The sequence below is a fragment of the Buteo buteo genome, chromosome 12 (genome assembly GCF_964188355.1).
Source record: "Buteo buteo chromosome 12, bButBut1.hap1.1, whole genome shotgun sequence".
Lineage (NCBI taxonomy): Eukaryota > Metazoa > Chordata > Aves > Accipitriformes > Accipitridae > Buteo > Buteo buteo.
Window position 1 is genome coordinate 34,178,558 of NC_134182.1, and position 22,694 is coordinate 34,201,251.

The following is a 22,694-nucleotide window of genomic DNA, read 5'->3' on the forward strand; positions in this document are numbered from 1 at the left end:
CCTGAAGCTTTTAAGCTAACTCGGCGATCTCTTGTCTTTGCCTTTGGAGATTTGAGACTTGCAACTTTACAAGCTCAGGTACAGGAGAGCAGAGAGAACCTCGTTAATGTTTAAATGTTGTTATCTCAGTTTAGTAGCGGTGGGGGCTGCAGGACTTCAGCTGGGAGTTAGGAAGTGTATTTTTTAGGTCTTCCTGTTATGTCTGTCTGTAACACTGGTTTCAGTTGGTCATCGGTTCATCTTTTGGGATGCATTTCTCCGATTGCCCTGCTTTCCTCAGGGCTCAGTCCAAGCCTCCGTGCAGGGGACATGCCTTCTGTCCCCGCGCGAGAATCTTCACCATCTCCCCCAGGGTGGTGGCTCTTGATAGTTTCATGGGACCTTCTCTATCCTATGTAAGTTTTTTATTTATTAGATGTATTCATCAAAATGTCAGCACATCCCACATTCACAGTTATTTCCTGAATATCAGACTTAAGCAACTGCAGTTCTGAGGTTTTTTTCCTATGCCATTTAGGAGAACTGATGAATTATTCGAACTTGTATGCACATTTCTTCAGCGATTCAAGAGCTCGTGAACATTTCTTAGAGCCTACGCACATGCATGAATGAAAGGAATGCTATTTGGAAACCAACTTTGTGTGATCTTGCTGTTGAGCGCAATTAGAATTGAACGGTAGAGGGGGAGTACCAAACTTTATGTGGCTACAGCGTAAAATATCTAAGCTTGTTTGCTGAGGAGCACCCTGGTTACATTCAAGGTGTTTGGATCCAAACTCCATGTGGGTCTTCTGGCCCTGGAGTGCTGGGCTGAGCATGGCCACTGAACCAGCATGAAAGTTTCTGCCTTCTGATTTGCGTCAGTTTATTAGGATGTGTGAAGTGAATGTTGTAAGCCGGTGAACGTCATGTAAAACTGAAGAGCAAAGCAGTGACTTAATTTGAAGAGAAGTTGAAGAGCCTGCCACTGAACTGCTAGGTTGGCAAAGCTTTCTCTGAACTGCAGTCTGAGAAATCAACATCTGATTGGCAAGTTAGAAATAAGCAACGCTGTTGTGCCAAACTTTTGATGGTATGTTATGTTGCTTGATTTTGTATGCTTACGAAATGTGGTTCTATCAAAGCAGGTAGAAATCTTGTATTCGCCATTGCATTGAAAGACCTGGTAAGGAGTGAGGTAGGTCAGGTTACCATTAGTTTCTGAGCTCCCTAGAAGCTCATGGAAGATATAATCCGTGTACATAGCCGTGTGCTGATTCTATTTATAGTGTAAGCAGCTATGTCAACTCTCATTTTTTCCCCTCTCCCTCCCTATCTGAGTTCATTTTTCATCGCTGTTCCCAGTTCAACTTGCCTCCCCTTTCCGAGCTCAAGAGCTGGCAGCTTTGCCAAGCTTACTGTCCTGGTAAAACTTCTGCTGCACCTTCAGCAGCCAGAGGAGAGGGGTGACCCGTGCTTGTCGTTCTTGCCTTCGTTTTTCCTGGAAGAGCAGCTTACTCTCTGCTTGCCAGAAGATGACCCAAATAGAGGGTATTTGAAGTAGTTGGGGTTTTTTGGCTTGTTTGTTTTTTCTTAATCTGCAGCTAAGTGTTTTACCATATCTGCAGAGAAAAATGCAACAGAAAATAATAGTTCATACTCCTTTGCTAATAGACAAATTCAATATCTATAATGGTAACTTAGGAGAGAGGGCTTAAAGGTAAATGATTCCAAGTGTTGCAGTGTGTCAGTCTTCTTTATGTTAGCTTCTAACTCAAATTTCCAGATTCCCATTCTCTTCTGGGGACGTGTGAACTACTGCATTGTTTAATTTTTAAGCCCATAAATAGTAGTTTGCTTTATTCCTGCAGGTTCTCCAGTTGATGATGATTGCAAGGCATGGATTTTTAATGAGGGAACCTTTGCAGGGGCTGATAATTCTCTCCAGCTTTTCTAGTTTCATAGTGTTGACTCGTGTGACAACTTGGTTCTCCAGCCTTGCTTACTGGATAATGGAGGATATCAGCATAAAGTTTTACTCAGATGAAAGTTAGTATGGAAATACTTGGATTAGCTGTGTCCCAAAGAGTTCATTTTACCCCTTTCAGCTTCCTCTCTTTTGGGTAAAGGCTGACAGCAGTTTCTCCCTGTTTATACTTTCTTTCTGTTGCAAGTTTCTGTCTATGCTTGTGGAGAACTTGCAGGAGAAGAGTTACAAATCCAAGCCAAGTTGTACCGTGTTAGTATGTTCAAGTCAGTAACCTTGACACTGCTCACACAAGGTAGTACCGATACAGTCTTTTTTCCTTTCAATTTGATTGTTATGTTGTACACCTTGTGAAAAATCTTAAACTGACATGTGCTTCGGCTGAAATGTATTTCCTCAGGACTGTTTGTTTTTCCCTGTTGTTTGTTAGGGATGAACAAATTCTTGAACTAGAAATAAATCACAGATGGACCAAACAGGGACAGATCAGATTTTTTTTAAAAAATTATTTTATTTGGTTCTTCATTGCAGTGGTGTGTCGTTTGTGTTTTTGGGTTGTGGGGTTTTTTTTTCCTTCCTTCTTTGAATAATCTGTCAGATGACCCATGCCAAGGTTTCGCAGTGAAGTCTTTGTGAGAGCATCTAATAAATTTTGGTAGGAAGTCATTGATCTTGCATTTAGACATCTTGTTTTGCTCACTGAGATTTGTAGTTCCTTCAGCAAACAGCAAAAGTGACAACTCCTTGACTGATGCAGCTTTCTTTAATCCAAGCTGAACAATAAAGTTCTTTTACATTAATAGATTAATATGACAGAACATGTCCTCTCTCCGTTTTATGTTTGTGGTTTGGGTTTTGGGGTTTTTTCCCCTTAAGGAATTTTATGTTGTCATGTAACTGGTATTTTCCGCTCTTCCCTAAGAGTTTGCTTTTATTGCTTCCTTTTTTTAAGGAACAATACCTAAACTTGCAGGTATGTAGCTTTGAGAAGAATGGAGAGGATAGAGGAAAAAGCTTCAGTCTGTTTACCTGCAAGTCTTCCTTCTTTATATAGGGGTATGGCTGTCATACTTCCCTGTGAAAGGAGGTCAAGGCTACTCCCAAATGAAATCATGTTTTCAGCTGCACTGATGCCTCTTTACATAGTGAACAAAACCATATGCGCTAGGGATTATTCCCCCTGATGTTACCTTCGTGCGTTTAATTGTTAACGGGAGTAATGGCTGACACACTAAGGATGCCAATGCTTTGCAGAAAATCCATGGTTTCAATTAGTTCTTCTGTTAACAACTCAATGTTGCTCATTTGGGCTGATGGCCTAAAGTTAATTTTCCAGAGTTAAACATTCGCAAGTAGAACATCTGTATGCAAATGAGGGATTAGCAGCTTCTGAAGTGCCTGAGTACTTTGGTTTGATAGACACAAGTTGGGGCGGATTGAGGAGTGGCGAGGGTGCTTTCATGCTTTCTCCATTACTCATGAATTCCAGAGGGTATCTTAGGACAGCACTCGTGCTAGGCATGAGAGCTCAGACTAAAAGAGAATGCTGCTGGGTTAAAGAAGGTTAATATTAAAAGTGTTGGCAAAGGAATCCAGTGGGTGAACAAATCCAGGGTGTTATTTAAATATATTCTTTGCAGAAATTAAGATTACTGAGTGCTTAAAAATTGTAATGCCCAAGAAGCATGAAAGGGGAGACCTTGAGATGCAAGTAATGCCTTGAATTGAATTCATAGATTACTTTTATGGGAGAACTAATGAGACAGGTAGCTTTTTGTTTTGAAGAGCTAACAATTTTATTGTTCATAGTCCAAAATGTTAAGGAATCTTGGACGTTCTGGTCTCAAATGCCTGGCTCTCCTGACTGCCATTAACAGTGTTTAAAAAAAGAAAAGTCACAAACCCCAAATTTTCTCTCTGCTTAGCATACATGTATTTGCTTGCTTATTTTTTACAGTAAAATGTTAAAACAACAACAACAAAAGTATGTGACTTAGTTATTTACCTGGATCACTTTTTTGTCCTTTCCATGTGGGTAATCTTGCAGTACATGACAGTTTGACACGAACTCACTTCATATTGTTTCACAAAGCAATATATTTCCCATGTCCTGTAAATTGTGAAGTTTTATGACTTTCCTTATCATAGTTCAATTGGGGACAGGGAATTGTCACACTAACTGGCAAAAGCAATGTATATTATGACACACCGGTCGATTTGCGAGTTTGTTTGCTTTCCAATTTGCCGCTAAAGGCTGAGTCATTCTTACTGTTATAACAAATACATATTAGATAAGTTATCGCAGCAAAACTGTTTCTCGTCGCTTGCAGTTAGTGATAGCAGAAGTTTCAGACTCTAAAGTGAAAAACAAGGGCTTTTTTTAAACATTGGCAGTATTTTAGACTCAAGTGATTGTATGAAACACTTCTGACATTGAATATGGCTGCTCGGTGTGTGAAGTTGATGAAAATTGGTGTCTCCCCAGACTTTACAAAAAGTGCTGCTGGTCCTCTTTTTCTTCAGGAGCACTGATGTTAAGAGATTCCTTTCTTGATTTACCTTCAGCAAAGAGAACAAGTACCCATTTCAGTACCTTATGAAAGAAACTATAGGGTGCAAATTTATGCTTCTCTAACTGCAAAATTATCTTTTCCAGGAACAGATGGCAACCAAGTATGCCCTTGAAAAAAACCTGTATTGGCCAGAGAGACCTGGGAACTGTCCTAAACTTTTAACACTAAGTTTTTTAGCTCAGTATCAGATACTTACGTTATTTATGTGCCTGAAGACCTTTTCATATCTGAGTCTTAACTCCTCGTGATTTCAGTGACAATCGACATTGCTCTAGCTACTTGGTCTCAATGTTTTCTTCATTCGGAATGAGTTTCAGTAGCTGTTTCACACAGATGTTGAACAACAACTAGTGTCGGGGTTTAATTTACATGATACTTCTCAGCAAAACCCCTTAAATTAAAACTTTCCTGTTATTAGGAATGCTGTTACAGGATTGGACCTGGATCTGCTTTCACTGCTGCTCATGCTCCGTGAGAGCTTGGTAGGGTTTATGTGGTACCTGGGACTTTTTTCAAGAGGGTTGGCTTTCAGTGGAAACCAAATATCTTCCTCTTCCAGCCCGGCTTTGCTTTTGTTTTGTTCCTTTTTTCTCCATAAAAAAGGAAATTACAGAACCCTTATTACATTATTTGGTATCTTTAACTCACTGTTTTGATTTTTGTGGGTTTATCTTCCTGCAGCAAAACTGTTAAATAAAGACTTTGCCAAATATTAGGTCACATTACTTGATACATGCAGTATGGTCATATAACGTGAGACCCGTAATGATGACTACACTATGATTACAGTAAAGGGATTGAGAAGCTGAAGTGCCTAATCTCAGAGTTACAAGTATATTTGAGTTCTGTAGTTCTGAGTACTTTCATGCAGTGTAGTCACTTCCATCTCATGTGAATGAAGTTTGGCTTAATTTTTAGGTGTGTTACAACCATGGTGCTACTGCTTGGCAGGTACTATGTTCTGATTTCTGTTTAGAAGGAGCTACCAAAAAATTGCTTCTTCCCTAAGTAGGGGTATATGTGGAAATAAAGATTTTAAAATGTTTGCTGATATGGTGAAATCCATTCTGCTTACATGTGATATACAAATATTTAACTGATTGAACCGCAAGTACTTTAAACTATTTCTCAGCTGGCTCGAAGGACAATTTCTTGCAAGTAATGCAAACTGTGGAAAGCTTTATTTGTTAACATTTAAGGGGGGAGGGGAGTTAAAATTATCAGCAAAAAGCAAAAAATGCACTCAGTTGATTTGAAACACTTTGATGGGTTACATTTTCACAGTTAACTCTTTATTGGGAAAACTGTTTTTGATATTCTATGTAAGAGAGGTGAAAGAGTTTGCAATCCAGAGGTCTGACTTTAAATTCTAACTTAACCAGGCTAAATCTGGACAGGAATGGTTGCATTTAAAAGTTTTTAGGTGGGGTTTTTTTTTTTGACAGCAGCCATTCATTGAGGTTAGTAGCGTATTGGACTGTTGGTAGAAACTTACTTTTTTGCTTTTCTTTTAAATTCATGGTACAACTTTTTGCAGATAGGATATTGTCACTGCAGACACCCGAGTACTGTGGTGGCAGTGGATGACTTGGCCCGGAAAACTTTCTTCTGATCTCTTTCAAAAACCTGAAATGATTACTACTTCTGCAAACGCATGATGATACAGGGATGTGCTGTACAACAAACCGGCCATGTGAACCGATAGCTAATCAAGCTAATCAGGCTGTCCGTTAGCAAGGTGGCCAGTTTGTTTCATGCGCACATCTACGTGTCTGGAGACCCAGAAACCAAACCACCTTCAAGGGGTCTTTCAAGGCAGCTGCGCTGAGCGCAGCATGGGAAGTTAAATACGTGACTGTACTGGGAATCGTTTGATGTCAGAAGGTTATTGCAGATTACTGTTCAGTGTCTGTTTTCAGTTTCTCACTTCTTGACTAAAGAGGATGTTTTTGTTGTACGTGTAGGCTTCTTTCGACAAAGGTTCAAAGACCTCCTATGTACAAGACAGAATACAAGCCCAAGAATGCACTTGGAGTGATTGAGTAAGATGGGCTAATGGTCTTGTCTAAAAAGTGTCCTAAATATAAAGTTTGACGCTAGTTTTTGAGGAGGAATTCTTTGCATTGGAAACACAGAAGAGAAAAAAAAAGACAAAAAGATAGCTGTCTGTGAACTTGAGTCTGGAAAATGAGTATTCTTATCACAAGGAGAAGCACATGGTACTTAATTATACACAAGACATTTTTCCTCTCTTGTACTTCATTCAAGGGAGGGAAGTCTGAAGGATTAGTCACGACTTGGGAGCAGCCCCACCTTCCATACCTTAATTAACAGTGTTCCTCTCAATGTGTTTCATGCCTTTGTTGTAGACATCTCTGTTCAAAACCAGTTTTTAACTAGAAAGAAAACACAGATAAACAAATTCTTTTCCCATTATTTCTAACTTAATATTTCTGTTGCTTATGTATGAATTACTTAGGAATTAATACAGATAAAATGTAGACTTTTTCCTACACATAAGATAAAATTAATTATTGTGTTTGATTCTTTGACTCTAGGCTATGGTGGCTTGTTATCCAGGCAATGGAACGGGATACGTGCGCCATGTTGATAATCCAAATGGAGACGGAAGATGCGTTACATGTATATATTATCTTAATAAAGACTGGGATGCTAAGGTATGCAATAATTTATTTCTTATAACTTTTTTTTACATACGTCTGCTAATGCACCTTTGTTATAGGTCTTTGTTCGTGTCCTTTATTTCTGTGCCTTACTTGTGTTCTTACATTATGTTAACTGTAGGTATCCTTTGCCCCCCTGATTCTGCTGTTAGTGAGAGCAGGTAGAGATGAGGTGTTTATTTTCAAGGTTTTGAATGATGCCAGCAGGATCTCCTTGACAGTGAGACTGAAGGGACATTGCATGTTTTTCATGAATGTTTCTGAATTATACATATAAGTATCTGCTAGTATCCAAGTTTCATAAATATCTAATTATGCAACTTACTGTACATTACTTGTATGGTAACACCCCCACCCCCCCCATACACAAAGAGTAAATAAAGAACATTTGAAAGATAATGGCTTTTAGTTTATTTCTCCTTATATTCCTGTTGAGACTTGAGTTTACTGTTTGTGCAACTAGATTACTTAATTGAGCATGCTTGTAAAAAGAAAGATGCTGTAGCTTGGGAGCAGTTTCAAATAAGCCAAGTGTGATGGTTATTGCTACATCAGTATAGTTCAAAGCAGCACAAGTCTTTGTACCATTGTAGATACAGAGTGTAGAATAGACAAAGGTTTAGAACACAGTTCAAGTGGTCTAAGACTTTACTACGAGTGACTCGAAACTCTCCATAGATGTAGTGACTATGATAAAATAACTTTTTAATACAGACTTTCCTAGCAATTCAGTGGAATTAGGTAGATTTGAAGAGAGAATGTAGCTAACTGGCTGTATTGAAAGCATGAGAGAGTAATGCAGAGATAGCTTTGTTTATTCCTTGGTGGCTATGCAGTTAACTATGGAGAAGTTTATTCTCATTGTATATGGAAAAAAAAAGATAAAACTACTGATCCTTCTGTCGTACTTAGGAAGTAGCATGTGGAAGAACACGTAAGCAGTAAGTTTCTGTGAATTGGGTGCACCAGATATCAATAACACAGGTTGCAGCTGAGAGGGTTTTTTTGTGTGTTTTTTCCTTTCTTCTCCTTTCTTCTCCTGAGTGCTGTACATTTCTTATAAGAACAAACAATGAGACTGATAACGTACTTGCATAAAACTGGTAGATCGGAAAGCCGAGTCAGAAATGGATGCGCTTGAAACTTTCTCTTTCTGACTTGCTCTTTGAAATGTCAAATTTAATCCTTCACTTAGAAAATAAATTACTAGCCTTTTTTTGCCATGATAGCATCTTTGCATGTAAGTGCACTGGTTGGACTGAACATCTTAAAATGCAGCTTTGGGGCATTTTTAGTTGATTTACAATTTCTCTCCTGGAAGAAAATGAATACATACCAGAGTGTAGAAGTCAAGCAAATTGCATTTTCACAATAACTGAAAAATTTACTAGCTGGATATTTAATTTATGAACAAAGGTATTTCGTTTCCTGCAGAATCTATTTTAAATTACAAATTAATATATTATCAAGAACATTCATTAGCAAAGAAAGAAGCTCAAACTTTCTTTAGGAGAACAAATTCATCTAAATTGTCACTTCTTGTTCACTGATTTAGATCACAATTATAAAACAGTCATTTATATCCATTTACCTTGTTAGTACTTGCACTGTTATGACTTAACCATGAAGGCCTATAGTGGCTATCTGTAGTTAGATTTCATCCATACCATCAGTAGGAAAAGTTAATGTGACTTAAAAATGAGTAACCCCACCTAGTGACTTAAAAATAATTAACCCCACCTACTTGTGCTGTTTTCTAGGCATGCATAGGTAGGTCCAACTGTTTTTTGAAGCCTGGAAGAGATCTAAATTCACCAGGGGTAATAGAGATTCAAGCTTTAGTTTGAAGTTTCCTAGTCTTTCCCCATCTTAATTACAGAAAAGTAACATAAACTTGTGCTGCTGTTAAATGAAACAGTCTCTTTAATGGGAAAGGGTGAAACTTGCATGTGAAATACGGTGTTTCTCTCATCTGTATTGGCATATTTTTAGCCACCTGTGTAATATCAGTCAGTCTTGTCCATTTTTTGCGAGTAGGTAATGCAGCTAATAAACAACCAGTCTAAACCCACAGCTTTTTATTTAAACATGAATAGAGGTTTAATATTTGCAAGCATTCTGAAATTACTCAGTGAAAAATGTGCAAAACGTTTTGTTAGATGAAAGGTATCAACAGAAAAATCATAGATTCATAATTTCTGTAGCATCTGATAAAAGCTTTTATTTCAGTTCCAAGTGTCTGAAATATTTTCAAATGTGATATTCGGTACTTCTAAATGCAGTGAGGCATTGTTTGTAAGCACTGGTTTTACATATTTAATTTGCAGGTAAGTGGAGGCATCCTTCGGATATTTCCAGAAGGTAAAGCCCAATTCGCTGATATTGAACCCAAATTTGATAGACTGCTATTCTTCTGGTCTGATCGCCGCAACCCTCATGAAGTACAGCCAGCATTTGCTACAAGGTAGGACTAATGGACTCTGTGTATTGCATGATGCCTCTCACTCTTATCAAGAAATGAGCAAATCCTAATGAGAAATGAGTGACACTATGAATTATGACCTGATCCCAGGTCTTTTCATGTACAGTTCCAGTTGCACTATGATGAGAAGGGGTTTTTTTCTACTGATTGATTAGTCCTCTGCTGTGCTGCTGAGTTTGTATCAATGTCTGATCTCTTATTTTGGAGAAAACATCCTCTTGGATGGGTAGGAGGGAAGACTGGAAACACCAGAAGTTTCTGAGCATGTACTTGGCAGAACTGGGTAGGAGCTTGCAGAGCCATAAGCAGACACCACCTTGGCCAAGGGTTGTTGTCTTCATTATTTCTCCATAATGGCTTTATGGCTTCTCCCTTCCCTGTGTCCTTAGCACCTTACTATGTTACTGGAAGATTAAGTACTCAGTTTTATGTCCCATCTTGTTGCGAGAGAGTCATTAGAAAATAGTCATTTTCAAACTAAGCCACAACTTTCTAGTTTTGGGAATTGGGAGAGGGCTGTGGGGCAGAAACGACCATTGATACACAAATCTTTTCTTTCTTTGGAGTATTAGAGTTGCTGCTCCCAGTCTGAGTCACAGGGGGAGCTTGATATCTCCTTTGTCCTTCAGTGTAGGGCAGTGGATGATGCTAAAGGTACCTGCATTCAGTGCCCCCACATCTTGAGTGGCGTTTCCAGATAATGTTAATAGGTGAATCATTGGAGTCGCTGATCCAGGCTTCCTGTTGCCCATGTCCCAACACGTTTGGATGGCCAGAGCGCTGAACATTGGCTGGAGCTGCGAGATAACACCAGTACCTTTGCAAGAAGTAACTTGAATTGCCATCGGCGTGTCCTCTTGCAGCCTTTCAGGAGGCTGTATCGCTCTGCCCTCCCCCTTTGTGCTCTGACCAGAGTCAGAGGGTGAAATGCCATTTACTAAAGCTCCTTAAAGTCTTTTCTCAATAGCTGGCATTTCATATTTAAATCCTCTGTGGGCAGTGGAAAACCAGAGGAGCTGTGTAAGAAGAGGTAGTTAATTATCCCTTACAGCGAATGTCCAAAAAAAGAGGTTCTTGCAGTGTGACTCAGTGCTGGACTTGACCGAGTAAAGTAAAAGATGAGGTCACAGGGTAAGGTGATACGGACGGAGACTATATTACAGGTTCTGGGTGAGACCCGTAATAGCAACTCATCAGGAAAAAGAAGTGTAAACTTACAGCATCAGTGTCACCCTTTCAATGACTGTTCAAACGATACCTACTGATAGAAAAAAAACCAAAACCAAACTTCTTGCTTTGTGTTTTATGAAATCTTTCTTCTGTCAGACTGCTGAGGTATCATCTCATTTAGGCTGTGTTTTATCTCAAGTGCTTCACTGTTTTTTTTTTCTTCATAGTTCAGGAGTTCTTTTTCCATCCGTTTCCCTAGGTACGCAATAACAGTCTGGTATTTTGATGCAGATGAAAGAGCACGAGCTAAAGTAAAATATCTAACAGGTAATCTTGTTAATATCTTCTGTGTTCTTTTTTGCTGGAAGAATAGCTACGTAGCGCAGCCTCATCTCCTTGGCCCACCCTGTGCACAAAAAGGGGGAGAAAAACGGCGTAACTTGGAGTCAGGTTTTACAGGGAAAGGTGACCCAGTGGTTGAGCTGCTAGACAGTGACTTGGGAAATCCAGGTCAGTGCCTTGTCCTGCTCGTGCTTCCTCTGAGACCTGAGGCTGCGCAGTATTTTTATATGGGGGATACAGCTTCTCCCTCGTCTTGCCTCCCTAATAGCTGCGGAGGATAAATACACCCAAGACTGTGAGGCGCTGCAGAACTGAGAGCCCTGGAAATAGTTTTGATCGAATATAGCGATTCAGCAAGTGAATGCAACTTAACTTGACTAGAATCTGTATTGGAAAAACAAAAGCCTAAAATTAAAATCTGGAATCAAAGAATGGAGTTACTTCCTCTATTTCCAATTCCACATATCTAGCATCTGTTTTCCTTTTCTGGCTTCTCCCTCAAGAGGAAGTTGATCTAATTTTCCTGTTCAAATTAGCATTATAAGGAGAAATGGCCTAGGACTTCTGTCATGTTTGTAATTGCCATCACGATTTTGCGTTTGTTACAGTAGTTTGAAAAATAAACCAAAATCAGGCGTACTGCAAGGGCACGTGTGCACGCGGCCAGTTTCTCCGTGGTTTTGTCAAGAGCTCTGAAACCAGTGATGTCGAAGACATGTGCCAGTCACTTCCGAATGAGATTTCCATTCCTTGCTGTTAGGCGACTGGAGCAGGAAGCCCGTCTGTCTGTCCATAAGCTGGGCTTCGTGTCCAGATCGGAGCTGTTGGGGTTATTTCCACGCAGCTTCAGCTGCTGCTGTTTCAGAGAGAGTGCAGGGAAGCGGTTTGGGTGGGCTTGTGTCTGCAGGGGAGGTGTCCGTCCGTCCCCCCTGTCCCCCCTCTCTTTCCAGGATCCCCCTAAACTGCAGGCACTTAAGGAGGGAAGGCTGGGTTGGAGGGCATATTTAAATCTCAGTATTGGTTTGCCCTGTAATTGATTTATATGATCATATTGTTGTGATTTCCATTTTTGTTTGCAATTAAAATTGCATTCTTTGATCTGTATCTGCAGCAAGAATTGTGCAAGATACTTTTTATTTTCTACAGACAATAAAATAAAAAAGTAGATATAACATAAATTATATATGTATAATTTATATTATATTTATATATAAATATAATATACTATGTAAGTTATAGATATACAACTATTCATTTTTGGCTTAGCGTCAGTCTAACTAAAGCCATGCAGAATATGTGTGATTTTTTTCTTGAATATGGGATACTGTGTCTGTTAATGTTTGGACAGTCAAACTTTTATTCAGGGGTATCTGAAGTTATCTAGGTCAATTTTTAGAAAAAAGGACAGAAGAGGTGTGGATTGGTTGGTGGTTTGGTTTTGTTTATTTTTTAGCAGCAAGTCAAATGGAATGTTGCATTTTAAAAATCCCTCAGAGTTTCTTTACAAAGGTAAATACACAGAAACTCTGGATATTCTGATGTACTAGACAGTCTTCGAAGTACTCTCTTAAAACTAATCTAGAAATTGATGTAGCAATTCTGTAGACTGTACTTTGATAAATGTCAAAAATAATACCAATTTCCTTTTCATATTTCTGCAGGTGAAAAAGGTGTGAGGGTTGAACTTAATAAACCTTCTGACTCAGTTGGGAAAGACGTTTTATAAGCCTTTGATTTAGCAACTCCCCTTGCTATTCTCCCTGATAAATCTTGATGCTATCTATTAACTTTTGAATGTGAATAACAAGATAAAGGAAAATCAACAACAAACCAACATTTTAATAAAGAAGCAAACAGTGTTTCAATGTTGCATCAAATAGAAGGTTCTTTGACTGCTGAAGCATTGTACTATGTGATTGTGACTCCAGGCCTGTGACTGCTTATGTGAAGAAGATAAGCAATCAGTAAGAAACAGCATATGCATCTGGACATAAATAAGTGCCCTACATAGAATTTGTCCATCCTTATATTTTGCCAGACCTGTCATCCAGCTGAATCCAATTCATCTCTCCCTTTTTTTATATGGTAAAAGTTTGAATTTTGGGTAATTTTTGTATGACCAGGTACAGTTTATCAAAATTGAGTCTTAAAAAAAAAAAAAAAAGAAAAACTGAAAAAAAAAAAAAAAAAAGAAAAAAATTACAGTATTCTCCAAAATAACATGGATCTATTTTTGTAAAACTGTTCATACTGTTCTCCTCTGCCATGAAAGACCTAATTTAATGTAAGGGTTGCCAGTAACTGATAATCACTTTAATTTTCTTTACACCTTAAGTCAGAAAAGGAGCACTTTAATTACCAGCTAAAAACCTGATTGTTTTATATCATATCTCACACTAATCTTAACTTTTAAAGATTGCTGCTGTATTGTTTTTTTGACTATGTCCTCTTGAACCTTATTAACAGAAGCAAATCAGTATCTCGCTATTAGTAACATTCAGTTTGTGGTTTTATGTGTTGAATCCACAGAGGGGAAGTTTCTGTCTCTTCTTTGTTTTTTGGTTTGTTTTTTTTTTTTGTTTTGTTTTGGGGGGGGTGGTGTTTGTTTTGTTTTGTGGGGGTTTTTTTAAGTGACTGGCACTAAGTGAACTTGACACTATCGGTTGCTGTCATTGGTTTTGGGGACCTGGTAAATACCATCAAGTTGCAAGAATATACAAGGGCTTTCCTAGGCTATTAGAGGTACCCAGAACCTCCTTACGTACTTGACAGAAAATTTTGAGCTTTCTCCCTTTTCTAAAGAATACTTGCCACTGCCCTTTCCTTTGTATATAAGTTAATAGAATATCTAAAATTCACCTTTTTTTTTAATTTCCTTTTCAAATGTTGGTGTCCCATGCAGTCTGTAAGTTGACACCTTGATCTATTATATAGTATCAAGGAGACAGTCAGCACACTGAAGCTGAAGTGCATCACTGTAGGCTCCTTGTGCAATACATCTCTAGGTTTTTGCTGTGCTGAAGGATTTCAAAAGGCACTGCCCTTTGATCAGTACTGAGGAATATATTTAGTAAGAAAACATTTACTTTCTTTTACATTGTTTTCATTTTATCAAGGAGAGGGGACATCACAGAATAGAAGTGAGATGTGCAGAAACTTTGATACTCTTATTTTTAAGAAATGAATGTTTTGGACGCTGATATTTTTTTTTAATTATTATTTTTTCCCCTCCTCTTCTTTCTTTTTTTTTCCCTGAGCTTTAAAAGCTTGAGAAAACAAAAGCAAACCGATGAAAGACAGCATTCATATTTATAGGAGTTTGGGGGTTGATCAACTTATCCACTGCAGTTTTCTATCTGTCCTTATTTCCTTACTTAGCCAAAATAATGTGAGTGTACAGAAATATTTCTGTATATATTACAACTTGTGACAATTTTAGCATCTGTATAGTTTGTATTCAATTAGAGACCTTTTCTATGGAAAGCTCAGTAATTTTTTATTAAAAAGATTACTATTGTTCATGTAAAACATGAAAAAGCTAATTGTTTAGTAACAAACTGACAGAAGGGGGGAAAAAAATCAGTATTCGTATATCATTTAGGAGAACCAACAGAAATCCCAGGGGTTTTTTTACTTTGCTTTTCCTTCTTTTTCTTTTTTTTTTTTTCTTTTTTTTTTTTTTTTTTTTTAAGTAAGTTCTTGCCCTTTACAGTTCTCTTCCTCTTTCCTCTTTTCTTCCCAGAAAAACAGACAGGATACCTTTACTGTAAGTGCCTCTGCCAACCTGGCCAAGGAGTGCAAATCTTCATTACTGTCTGGTCTGCAGTGCATTTAGGCTACTAATGAAACAAGCAAAAAAAGCCACCTCTTCTACTTCATCTTCTTTAGTGCTACTTTATCAGAGGTTTGGTTGATTTTGTTTTAGAAATGTAAGCATAAGCCTTTAAACTCATTTCACTCCCTCTGTAATTCAAACTTCTGCAGTTACATGGCGTATCAAATTCTAATCACACTGTAGGTTTGTGCTTGCCAGACAGGTTTAAAAAGTGCTTAATTTTTCACTCCATGTAAGTCGTTACAATAGGGTCAACCAATCAGGTCAGCCATTTCTTCCGTGTCCTTTAGAAACTGTTCATTTCATGTCGGTTGAACATTCAGTCTTGAGCATCACCAAGCAGGTCCTTGTTTTAAAACTATTTTTTAAACTGTCTTATGATCTGTATGTGTCTAGTCCTGGTTAAAGATAAAGCTTCATAATGTTATTTTTATTCATGATGTTAGCTGGCTGTGAAATATGAGACCTTTATCTATAGCAGGCGAAGAAATTCAGGATTCATTTACAGGTTGCCTATAAAGTTGTGTAATTTGAAAAGCAGTGTTCATTATGAAAGAGCTCTCAAGTTGCTTGTAAAGCTAATCTAATTAAAAAAAGATGATGTATAAAGGTTCTTGAAAACTATGTGGTTATTTGTAATCTTTGTAACTTTTAAAACTACTCCGTAGCAACTAATTTATAAATGCCTCCTGATAAAGGGGACATGTGGATTTTTGGTGGGTTTGTGGGGGGTGTTTTGTTTTGGTTTGCTGTGGGTTTTTTATTTTTAAATCAGAGCTATTTCTGCTCTGGAGAAGGATCTGGGGTTTGGGAGGTTTTTTTTTTTTTTTAGACTGCCTGCAGTTACCTGGGTGTGGTGATCATTTTCCTGATTATTTTCTCCCTCAAAAACAGCACCAAGTTTAGGCTGGCTGGAGAGTGATGAAGGACATAGAGGCAGCTCTAGTTTATTCACCACTTTGTTGACAGGTACATGGGGTGCAAAATGAAAGTCCTCTTCAAACAGGATTTGTAAGGTTTAGTGGGAGCTCTTCAGCTGTACGTGGCTCCCACTGAATTATGAGCCCTTTGAAGACGGCGGAAGAAGGGGTAGAGTCTACAGATGCTGGCCCGTACTGAGATGCCACACCATTTCCCTAAGCTTTTTGATGAGCTTCATAATGATTGTAATCAAGGAAACATCTGGCTGGCTGCACTTCTGCTGTTTTTCTAACTCTTGTGAAGCCCCCCTGCGTGTGCTTGTCTCTTGTGATGGTTCAGGAAGAGTTACCTGGATCTCTGGATGAGTCTGCCAGCCTTAGTGCACCTTTCGTGGCGCTTGGGTACCTGTTGTGCCCAGTTCTGCTCTAAGGTGGTGGTTCTTGCCAGTGTGTTAGGCTGAAACCTAAGTGCAGCAGCACTGAGCGGATCCCGAAGTGCTTTCAGGCTTTTTCCATGCTTCAGTGCTGTATAACTTCTTACATGTTCTCTTGAAATAGCCTCTTCCCCATCTTTGTTTTACATTGAACAAGGAAGAATCCTTTCTAGCAACCATCCTGAGTAGACCTGAATTTTTTTATTTTGTTTTTAATTATTGTATTGTTGAGCACAATATGCAGGGGGATCATTTTGCATAGTGAAGTCAAACACTGCACCAGGGAAAGAGGGAGTCTCTCTTGGGGGTTTCTCAAAAGAAGGACACTTGCAAACCTGAGAGGAAGCAGCTGACAGCCTGTATCTTCCGTAAAACATCTGGCTGTGCTGACCACTTTAAGGTCAGGAGTGGGAAGATCACATCTCTAAGTCGTACTGATAAGTATAATCAGGCTGGAAAGTACCATTTTGTGCTTGCTGAATGCTTTGAAGAGAGGAGAGTGCTAAGTGACAATGGCAAGCTCAAAGTCTCCAAACCCCACAAGTCCAGCGTGTGCACCTTGCTGGCCGGTGTGCAGATACACAGCTGCATGCACATGCAGATATATAGTGGGAATGTAGTAGTACTGAGCAGCAAAGACTTTGAAGAAATTCATGGGACTTACTGGATTTGGATCTCATCTGCTTTCTTTGGGGTGGGGGGGTATGGATCTGCAGAAACTTGGGTCTCCCATCATCAGCTTTCATATAAAATACTCCCTTAGATTTTTTTTGCGGGTGTTAAGTAAAGTTTGAATGTAAATAATTACTTCAAATGCGTTGAAGTCTGTGTGTGCGTTACACTGCTGCAGGAGCTGTGTTCACCCTGGAGCATCTGCTGAATCCAAGTTGCCTGACCCTGTCTGGTGGGGGTGGGTGGCAGCTGACAGTAGCAGGTTCAAGGTCCTCTGTCCTACCAGACAAAACCAGTTCCAGAGAATTTGCTCTGTTGACTTTTGCTACCACCTACTCACTTCCATCAAGTGTTTCCCCATAGCTTTGAAGTTGAGTGAATATACAGCACATTTATCCCTTTCCTGAAATAATTAAAAAAAAAAAGCCTATGGCTCCCAAATGGATGAGCCACATACTAAGAGTTGGCTATTAAAGTGGAAGGGGCAGATGAGATGCAAATCACCAACCCACTGGGGATAGACTCAAGTCCTCAGCAGGACAGGGAGGAAGGAATGAGGTGAACAGGAATGGTAAAGTAGGATGGGAAGAGACTGATGTACAAGACCAAGATAAAACAATATGGAATATGGAACATGCCAAGTAAAAAATATGCTATAGCTGTTTGCTTTGGGGAGGAATGAAGTGGGAAGAGAAAGAATACACAATATGTTTGCCTCAGGAAAGACAGTTGTTGATGCATCCCATCCATTCTTTCTTTTCACAGATGTGTGTTGCAAAATAGCTTATTTTTATCTCTGCAGATGAGAGGTGTGTAACTTTTGGCTTGAACCAGGAGTTGGTTTCCTTGTCTGTCTGCCAGCTGTAAGTTGTTGGGCTTTGCGTATTTTTTTCTCCCTTCTTATTAAATGTGCAGCTCAGGATTGAACTTCTATTGGTAATAGTTTATGGGTTCTTCTGGAGAATTTACTATATCCACCTTGTATATAATACGGTGATAAATGCTGGAAAAGGTGACCAGCTCATTTAGCCTGTAAGCCCAGTACCAGCCTCTTCAGGTGGCTAAAAGTTTGCAGGACATGCCTCGCACCTGAGTGAGGGGGAATGTAAAACCCACAGATGAACTGACAACTTGCAGGTATCACACACAGGTGCCTCACTGCTTCAGGGCAGTGTCTAAACTGGAAAGCCATGATTTCTTTCAAATGCAGTTGGAGGTGGGAAGTAAAATGTCATCTCTGAATATTCACCATGTGGATCCAGCGCTGCTTGTGGGACTGTGTGTGTCTCAGTGTGGTTTGCTGGGGTGGAACCAGTTCTTCTGGGCTGATTTCAAGGGCTATTAGGGTTCAATTTTATTTTTGCTTTTAAATAAAAGATGAATCCACAATAACTAAAATGGAGAGATTTGACTCCTACTCACAAACAGAAAGTCTAGTACCTGAATATTGTATTGAGTTGTGAGCTGGTATTTCACTACCTAAAGAAAGCAAGTGTTAAACAAAAAGCCAAGCAAAAAAAAAAAAAAAAAAAATGACCAGAACTATCTTGAGGCAGGTCACTTGCGTTGTAAATGTATCTTGCTTACATTACTGTATGTAAGCAAGCTTTGTAAAGCTATTAATAAAGATTACATTATAACAGAGGACATGGTGGTAGCTCTAAGAAACACAAGGAGACTAGAATTTTGGAGCTTGATTAATTGCTGTTGCAATCTTGAGAAGTTTTTCCATACAGTGAAGACAGGAGTGAATGTGTCAAAAAGCCCCAGCGAACCACTAACCAGCAACAAACTGAACGGCTTCTCCCCTAAACCTGACAAGTGTGGTCTTGGCTGTGGGTGAGGGCAGTACCTTGGGTTGCTGGAACTGAAAGACATTTGAGAACTGGTTTTATTTGAGCACTTGGCAACATCCTTGGGCATCAAGGTGGAAATATTTTTCCAAGGAAAATGATTGTGGACAGCGCTAACATTTGGCAAAGGGAATCGAGGCCATAGGTATTAGCAGAATCTGTTTTCTGCGATTAGAGTCCAGTTGATGGTGTTCCCAATAGCAAAGAGCAAGGTTTGAGCTCTCAGATTGGGCATATTTATTTTCCCTTCACTTTCCCTTCCCCAGCCACAATGTAACACTAAGTAATGCGGTGCTGGGTGCATGTTCTGCATTTTAATGAACAAGCAAAAGCTGTAGTAAGCTAACTCTCTCCAGTCTTAAATTTTTGTTGTATGTAGAATGCTTTAAGGGGATGTAGGTAGCAATTTCTAAACTTCTTTGATTACTTTTCTTTTTCCCCACTTAGACTCTGAGAACATTTAGTCTCTAAGAAACCCCTTTAAAATAGCACAAGCAGGAAACAACTGTATATAGTTAAGAGTCGCTGCAACTTCATCACCATGCAGTGTCACGCAGTGCCATAACCTGGGAAGGCATGCATTTTATGGTAAAAATTAGGCTTATACAAGTCCAGGAGAACACAGAGGGGAGGTTTTGTGTGATCGTTGTCGTGTGTGGCTCAGGGAAGGTGCCCATGGCCACGGCTGTTACTGGGGATGGAGGGATGCGGGGATGCAGGGATGGAGGGATGCGGGGATGGAGGGATGCAGGGATGCAGGGATGCTTTGGGAACCGGCTCCCAGGGACAGCTGGAAGCAAGAGCGAGTGACTGGGTCCCCCTGGTGTCCTCACCGGGACAAGGCTGCTCCGTAAGAGCAGAAAAAGGCGTTTTTAGTGTCCTAGAGAAGACAAAGACAAGTCGCTCTATTTTAGGGGGAGGATGTTGTGCTGCACAAACAAAAGTTAAAATAACTTGTAGCGATCAAAGGATGTGTATTTTGGTCAGGAGGCTGTTTTTGTTGTTGATTACAATGGCGTAAGCTCTCGTCGAGGTACTCACGAGGCAGCTTTAACTACAACTAAAAACATCCACCGGTGCAGGGATGGAGTAGTAGGGGAAGTGGTTGGTTACACTTCCAGTGCTTATAGTAGGTTTGCAAATTTGCTCTAGTTTCCTCAGGCGAGAGTGCGCAGAGAACAACAGCTCTGCTTCTGACCTCCCCGGCACATTCCTTTGCCATTTCTGCTCCCGCACGCGCGTCGGAGCCTCTCCTGCCCCTTGCTAACCCGGCACTTTTGCATCCTTCCAGGCTGCCTTAGCTCCCCAAGTGTCCCACATGCTGCCAGCCGAGCTGCCGGCTTTTGTGCTACACCCCTTGTGCGGCTGTCGGATTAAATTAGAAAATACTTGGCTGGGGAAAATGTTTGCGTTTAATTTTTTACTCTGAGATGAAGGCTGGCAGCAGCCTGGTGCCTGCCTTTCCAAGGTGGTCAGGTGCTACCTAAACCCTTGGCTGAGAATTGCAAAAAATGCCTTGAGAGTGGCTACCAAGTCATGGGCAGCAGCGTAGCCTCTGGTCGCTGCTCCCACCTGCCCTGAGCTGGTGCTTGCTCCACAAAAGCTCAGTGTGGCAAGCTGCTGACCGTCTCGGGGATGCAAACTAATCGTGAATTGCTGAGGGTGCTTCTCTTTTGGCAGAGGTGGGGGGATTATACATGACGCAGCTGAACCCTGGCAGTTCATGCGCCGTACCCTTCAGCTGGCACTGAATTCAGTGTATCTAACCATGCCCGCATCACCCAGGAGCAGTTTCACACCAAGCTTGGGGAGGCTTTCTATTGAAGAAGGAAAGGGAGAGACACAAGGAGACTGGAAACTGGTGCAGGATTCACAAACAGGACGTGTACTTGTCAATCTCCTTAAAATTTGACACTTTGACACAAATCCACAGCCACATGTGAAAATAGGCTCAGGGCTGGCATCAACCCATCATATAACAACTCAAAGCCGAGTGAGGATGCTTGCCCAACAGCAGAGACCTCCAGTCCCTCTCCTCTTCCTAAAGAAGTTAAGGCAGCGTTTCCCTCCGTACCTGCTGCAGGGTGGGCATGGACTGACGCTGACCCTAGGCGGTGGCTCAGCGCCTGTGCTGCTGAGGGTGCAAAGCCGCAGAAGAGTCTTGGGGGAAGGTAACACTTCTGGAGCCTGTAAAGGGACTAAGAGAAAGGCTGCATTAAGGCAATTTTTCTGTTTTCCTCCAAACTGAGGTCTCCTTATTCCTTCAGGGGATGCTTGTGTCTGTAACGCCTTGCAAACAGCTCCAAAGCCATGGCATCACTTACCACTTGGGACATCTGTCTGCTTTGACAAAACTGCATTTAAAGACTCAAGTGTCAGCCTGAACATTAGCAGTAAGACCTCTTGGGTGGTGTCCTCTTTACCAAATTGCCTGGGAAATGTTGCCAGCTAGCTTGAATAGTCTTTTTAGGGTTTTGCAGTGCCTGAAATACCTCCCATCTCCTGTCATCTGATGCTTTTCCTGCCTTCTAAATCTCTTACAGGTACAGTCAGAGTTAATTACATCTGAGCTTTAATTCACGCCATCTGCAGGGCTGATAATCCTCCCCCCCCAACTCCCAGCGTGGCTCGGCAAGGAAGCAGCAATTAAAATCTGCCTTTCCAGGGCAGGCTGTGAGCCGTGGTGATCCAGCTTGGCAGGGCAGAGCTTTCTCACACCCGTCTTTGTCCCCTGACGAATGCCTGGCTCCTGCCTGAAGTCATCCAGTCTCTGATGCACGGTGGGCGAACTTCTCCCTCGTGGACATGATCTGGGTGGTGGCGGTGACAAGAGCTGCCCATGGCAAACCTTGCAGGGAGAGGAAGAAATGGTGCAGCTGGAAATAAACTGATGGTTAGGGATGATGTGAGCACTCCTGTGGCAGCCCAAAGGCAAGCAGGTGGATGCTAACTGCCTTCAGCTGTAATTTCCCTCTGTCCTGAAGTGCTCGTGGGGTTGTTAGGCAGAAACCCAGGACTGCGGAGGTGGGAAGGGGCTCCTGGAGAGGGTCTGGTCCAGCTCCCCTGCCCTTGAGCTGGCTGCCCAGGACCACGTCCCATTGGGGTTTGAGTATCTTCAAGGATGGAGACTCCACAACATCTCCAGGCAACCTGTTCCTGTGTTTGACCACCCTCACTGTAATAAAGCTATTTCTTGTGTTTAAATCACATTTCCTATATAGGCATTGCTAAATGCAAATCAAAGGAATAACCCAAATAATTCTTAGCAGCATATCCTGCAGAAGACAGCAGATTTAAGACCGAAGTCCCTTACTCGCAGCTTTCCATACCCCACCTGGTACAGGTGCCATCCTCTCTGAAGCCCCTCGGGTGTTTTATCCTGAGGACGACTCTTCCCTTCGGACATGTTTCCATTCTCCATCTTCCAGCCCAGATTTCGTACCGTAGCCTTCCACCGCCGCCTTATCTGGAGCAGCCCGTGCCAAGTTGTGTGGTCCTGCCACACACCAGGGAGTTTGTCTTGCTGTTGGTTGAAAACCAGCTGGGCACTGTAAATACCACAGCCCCTAAGACTCTTAGGAGTAATGCCTGTAAAAGAGCAAGTGTGTGCTGGGTTGCACCTGGAACAGGCCAAAACCATTGGATTTGGTAGGCTGTGCTCAAAATGAAGGGGCGTTAAAAAAATAAACCGCTGAGAAGCGCTGCCCTCGAGTTGACCAAAATGGCCAGGGCTTCCTCAAGCCACGTGTGGGTGCTGCGGGCA

General features: G+C 40.8%; 1 protein-coding gene across 5 annotated transcripts in view; it reads left to right on the forward strand.

Annotated features, from left to right (window-relative positions):
• Positions 1-15,676, forward strand: part of EGLN1 (egl-9 family hypoxia inducible factor 1) — a 38,140-nt gene extending 22,464 nt beyond the window's left edge. The window contains exons 2-6 of one of the 5 annotated variants that reach the window (XR_012652533.1): positions 7,098-7,217; positions 9,551-9,687; positions 11,135-11,202; positions 12,879-13,302; positions 14,960-15,676. Coding sequence is in view for 3 of the 5 variants with exons in the window: in XM_075043285.1 (XP_074899386.1) it covers positions 7,098-7,217; positions 9,551-9,687; positions 11,135-11,202; positions 12,879-12,943 (390 nt within the window). In the remaining 2 variants the exon portion in view is untranslated. Of the gene's footprint in view, positions 1-7,097; positions 7,218-9,550; positions 9,688-11,134; positions 11,203-11,825; positions 12,392-12,878 lie in introns of those variants that run through there. The other 4 variants (XR_012652534.1, XM_075043286.1, XM_075043285.1 and 1 more) reach the window with 4 other exon arrangements.
• Positions 15,677-22,694: the final 7,018 nt, after the last annotated feature.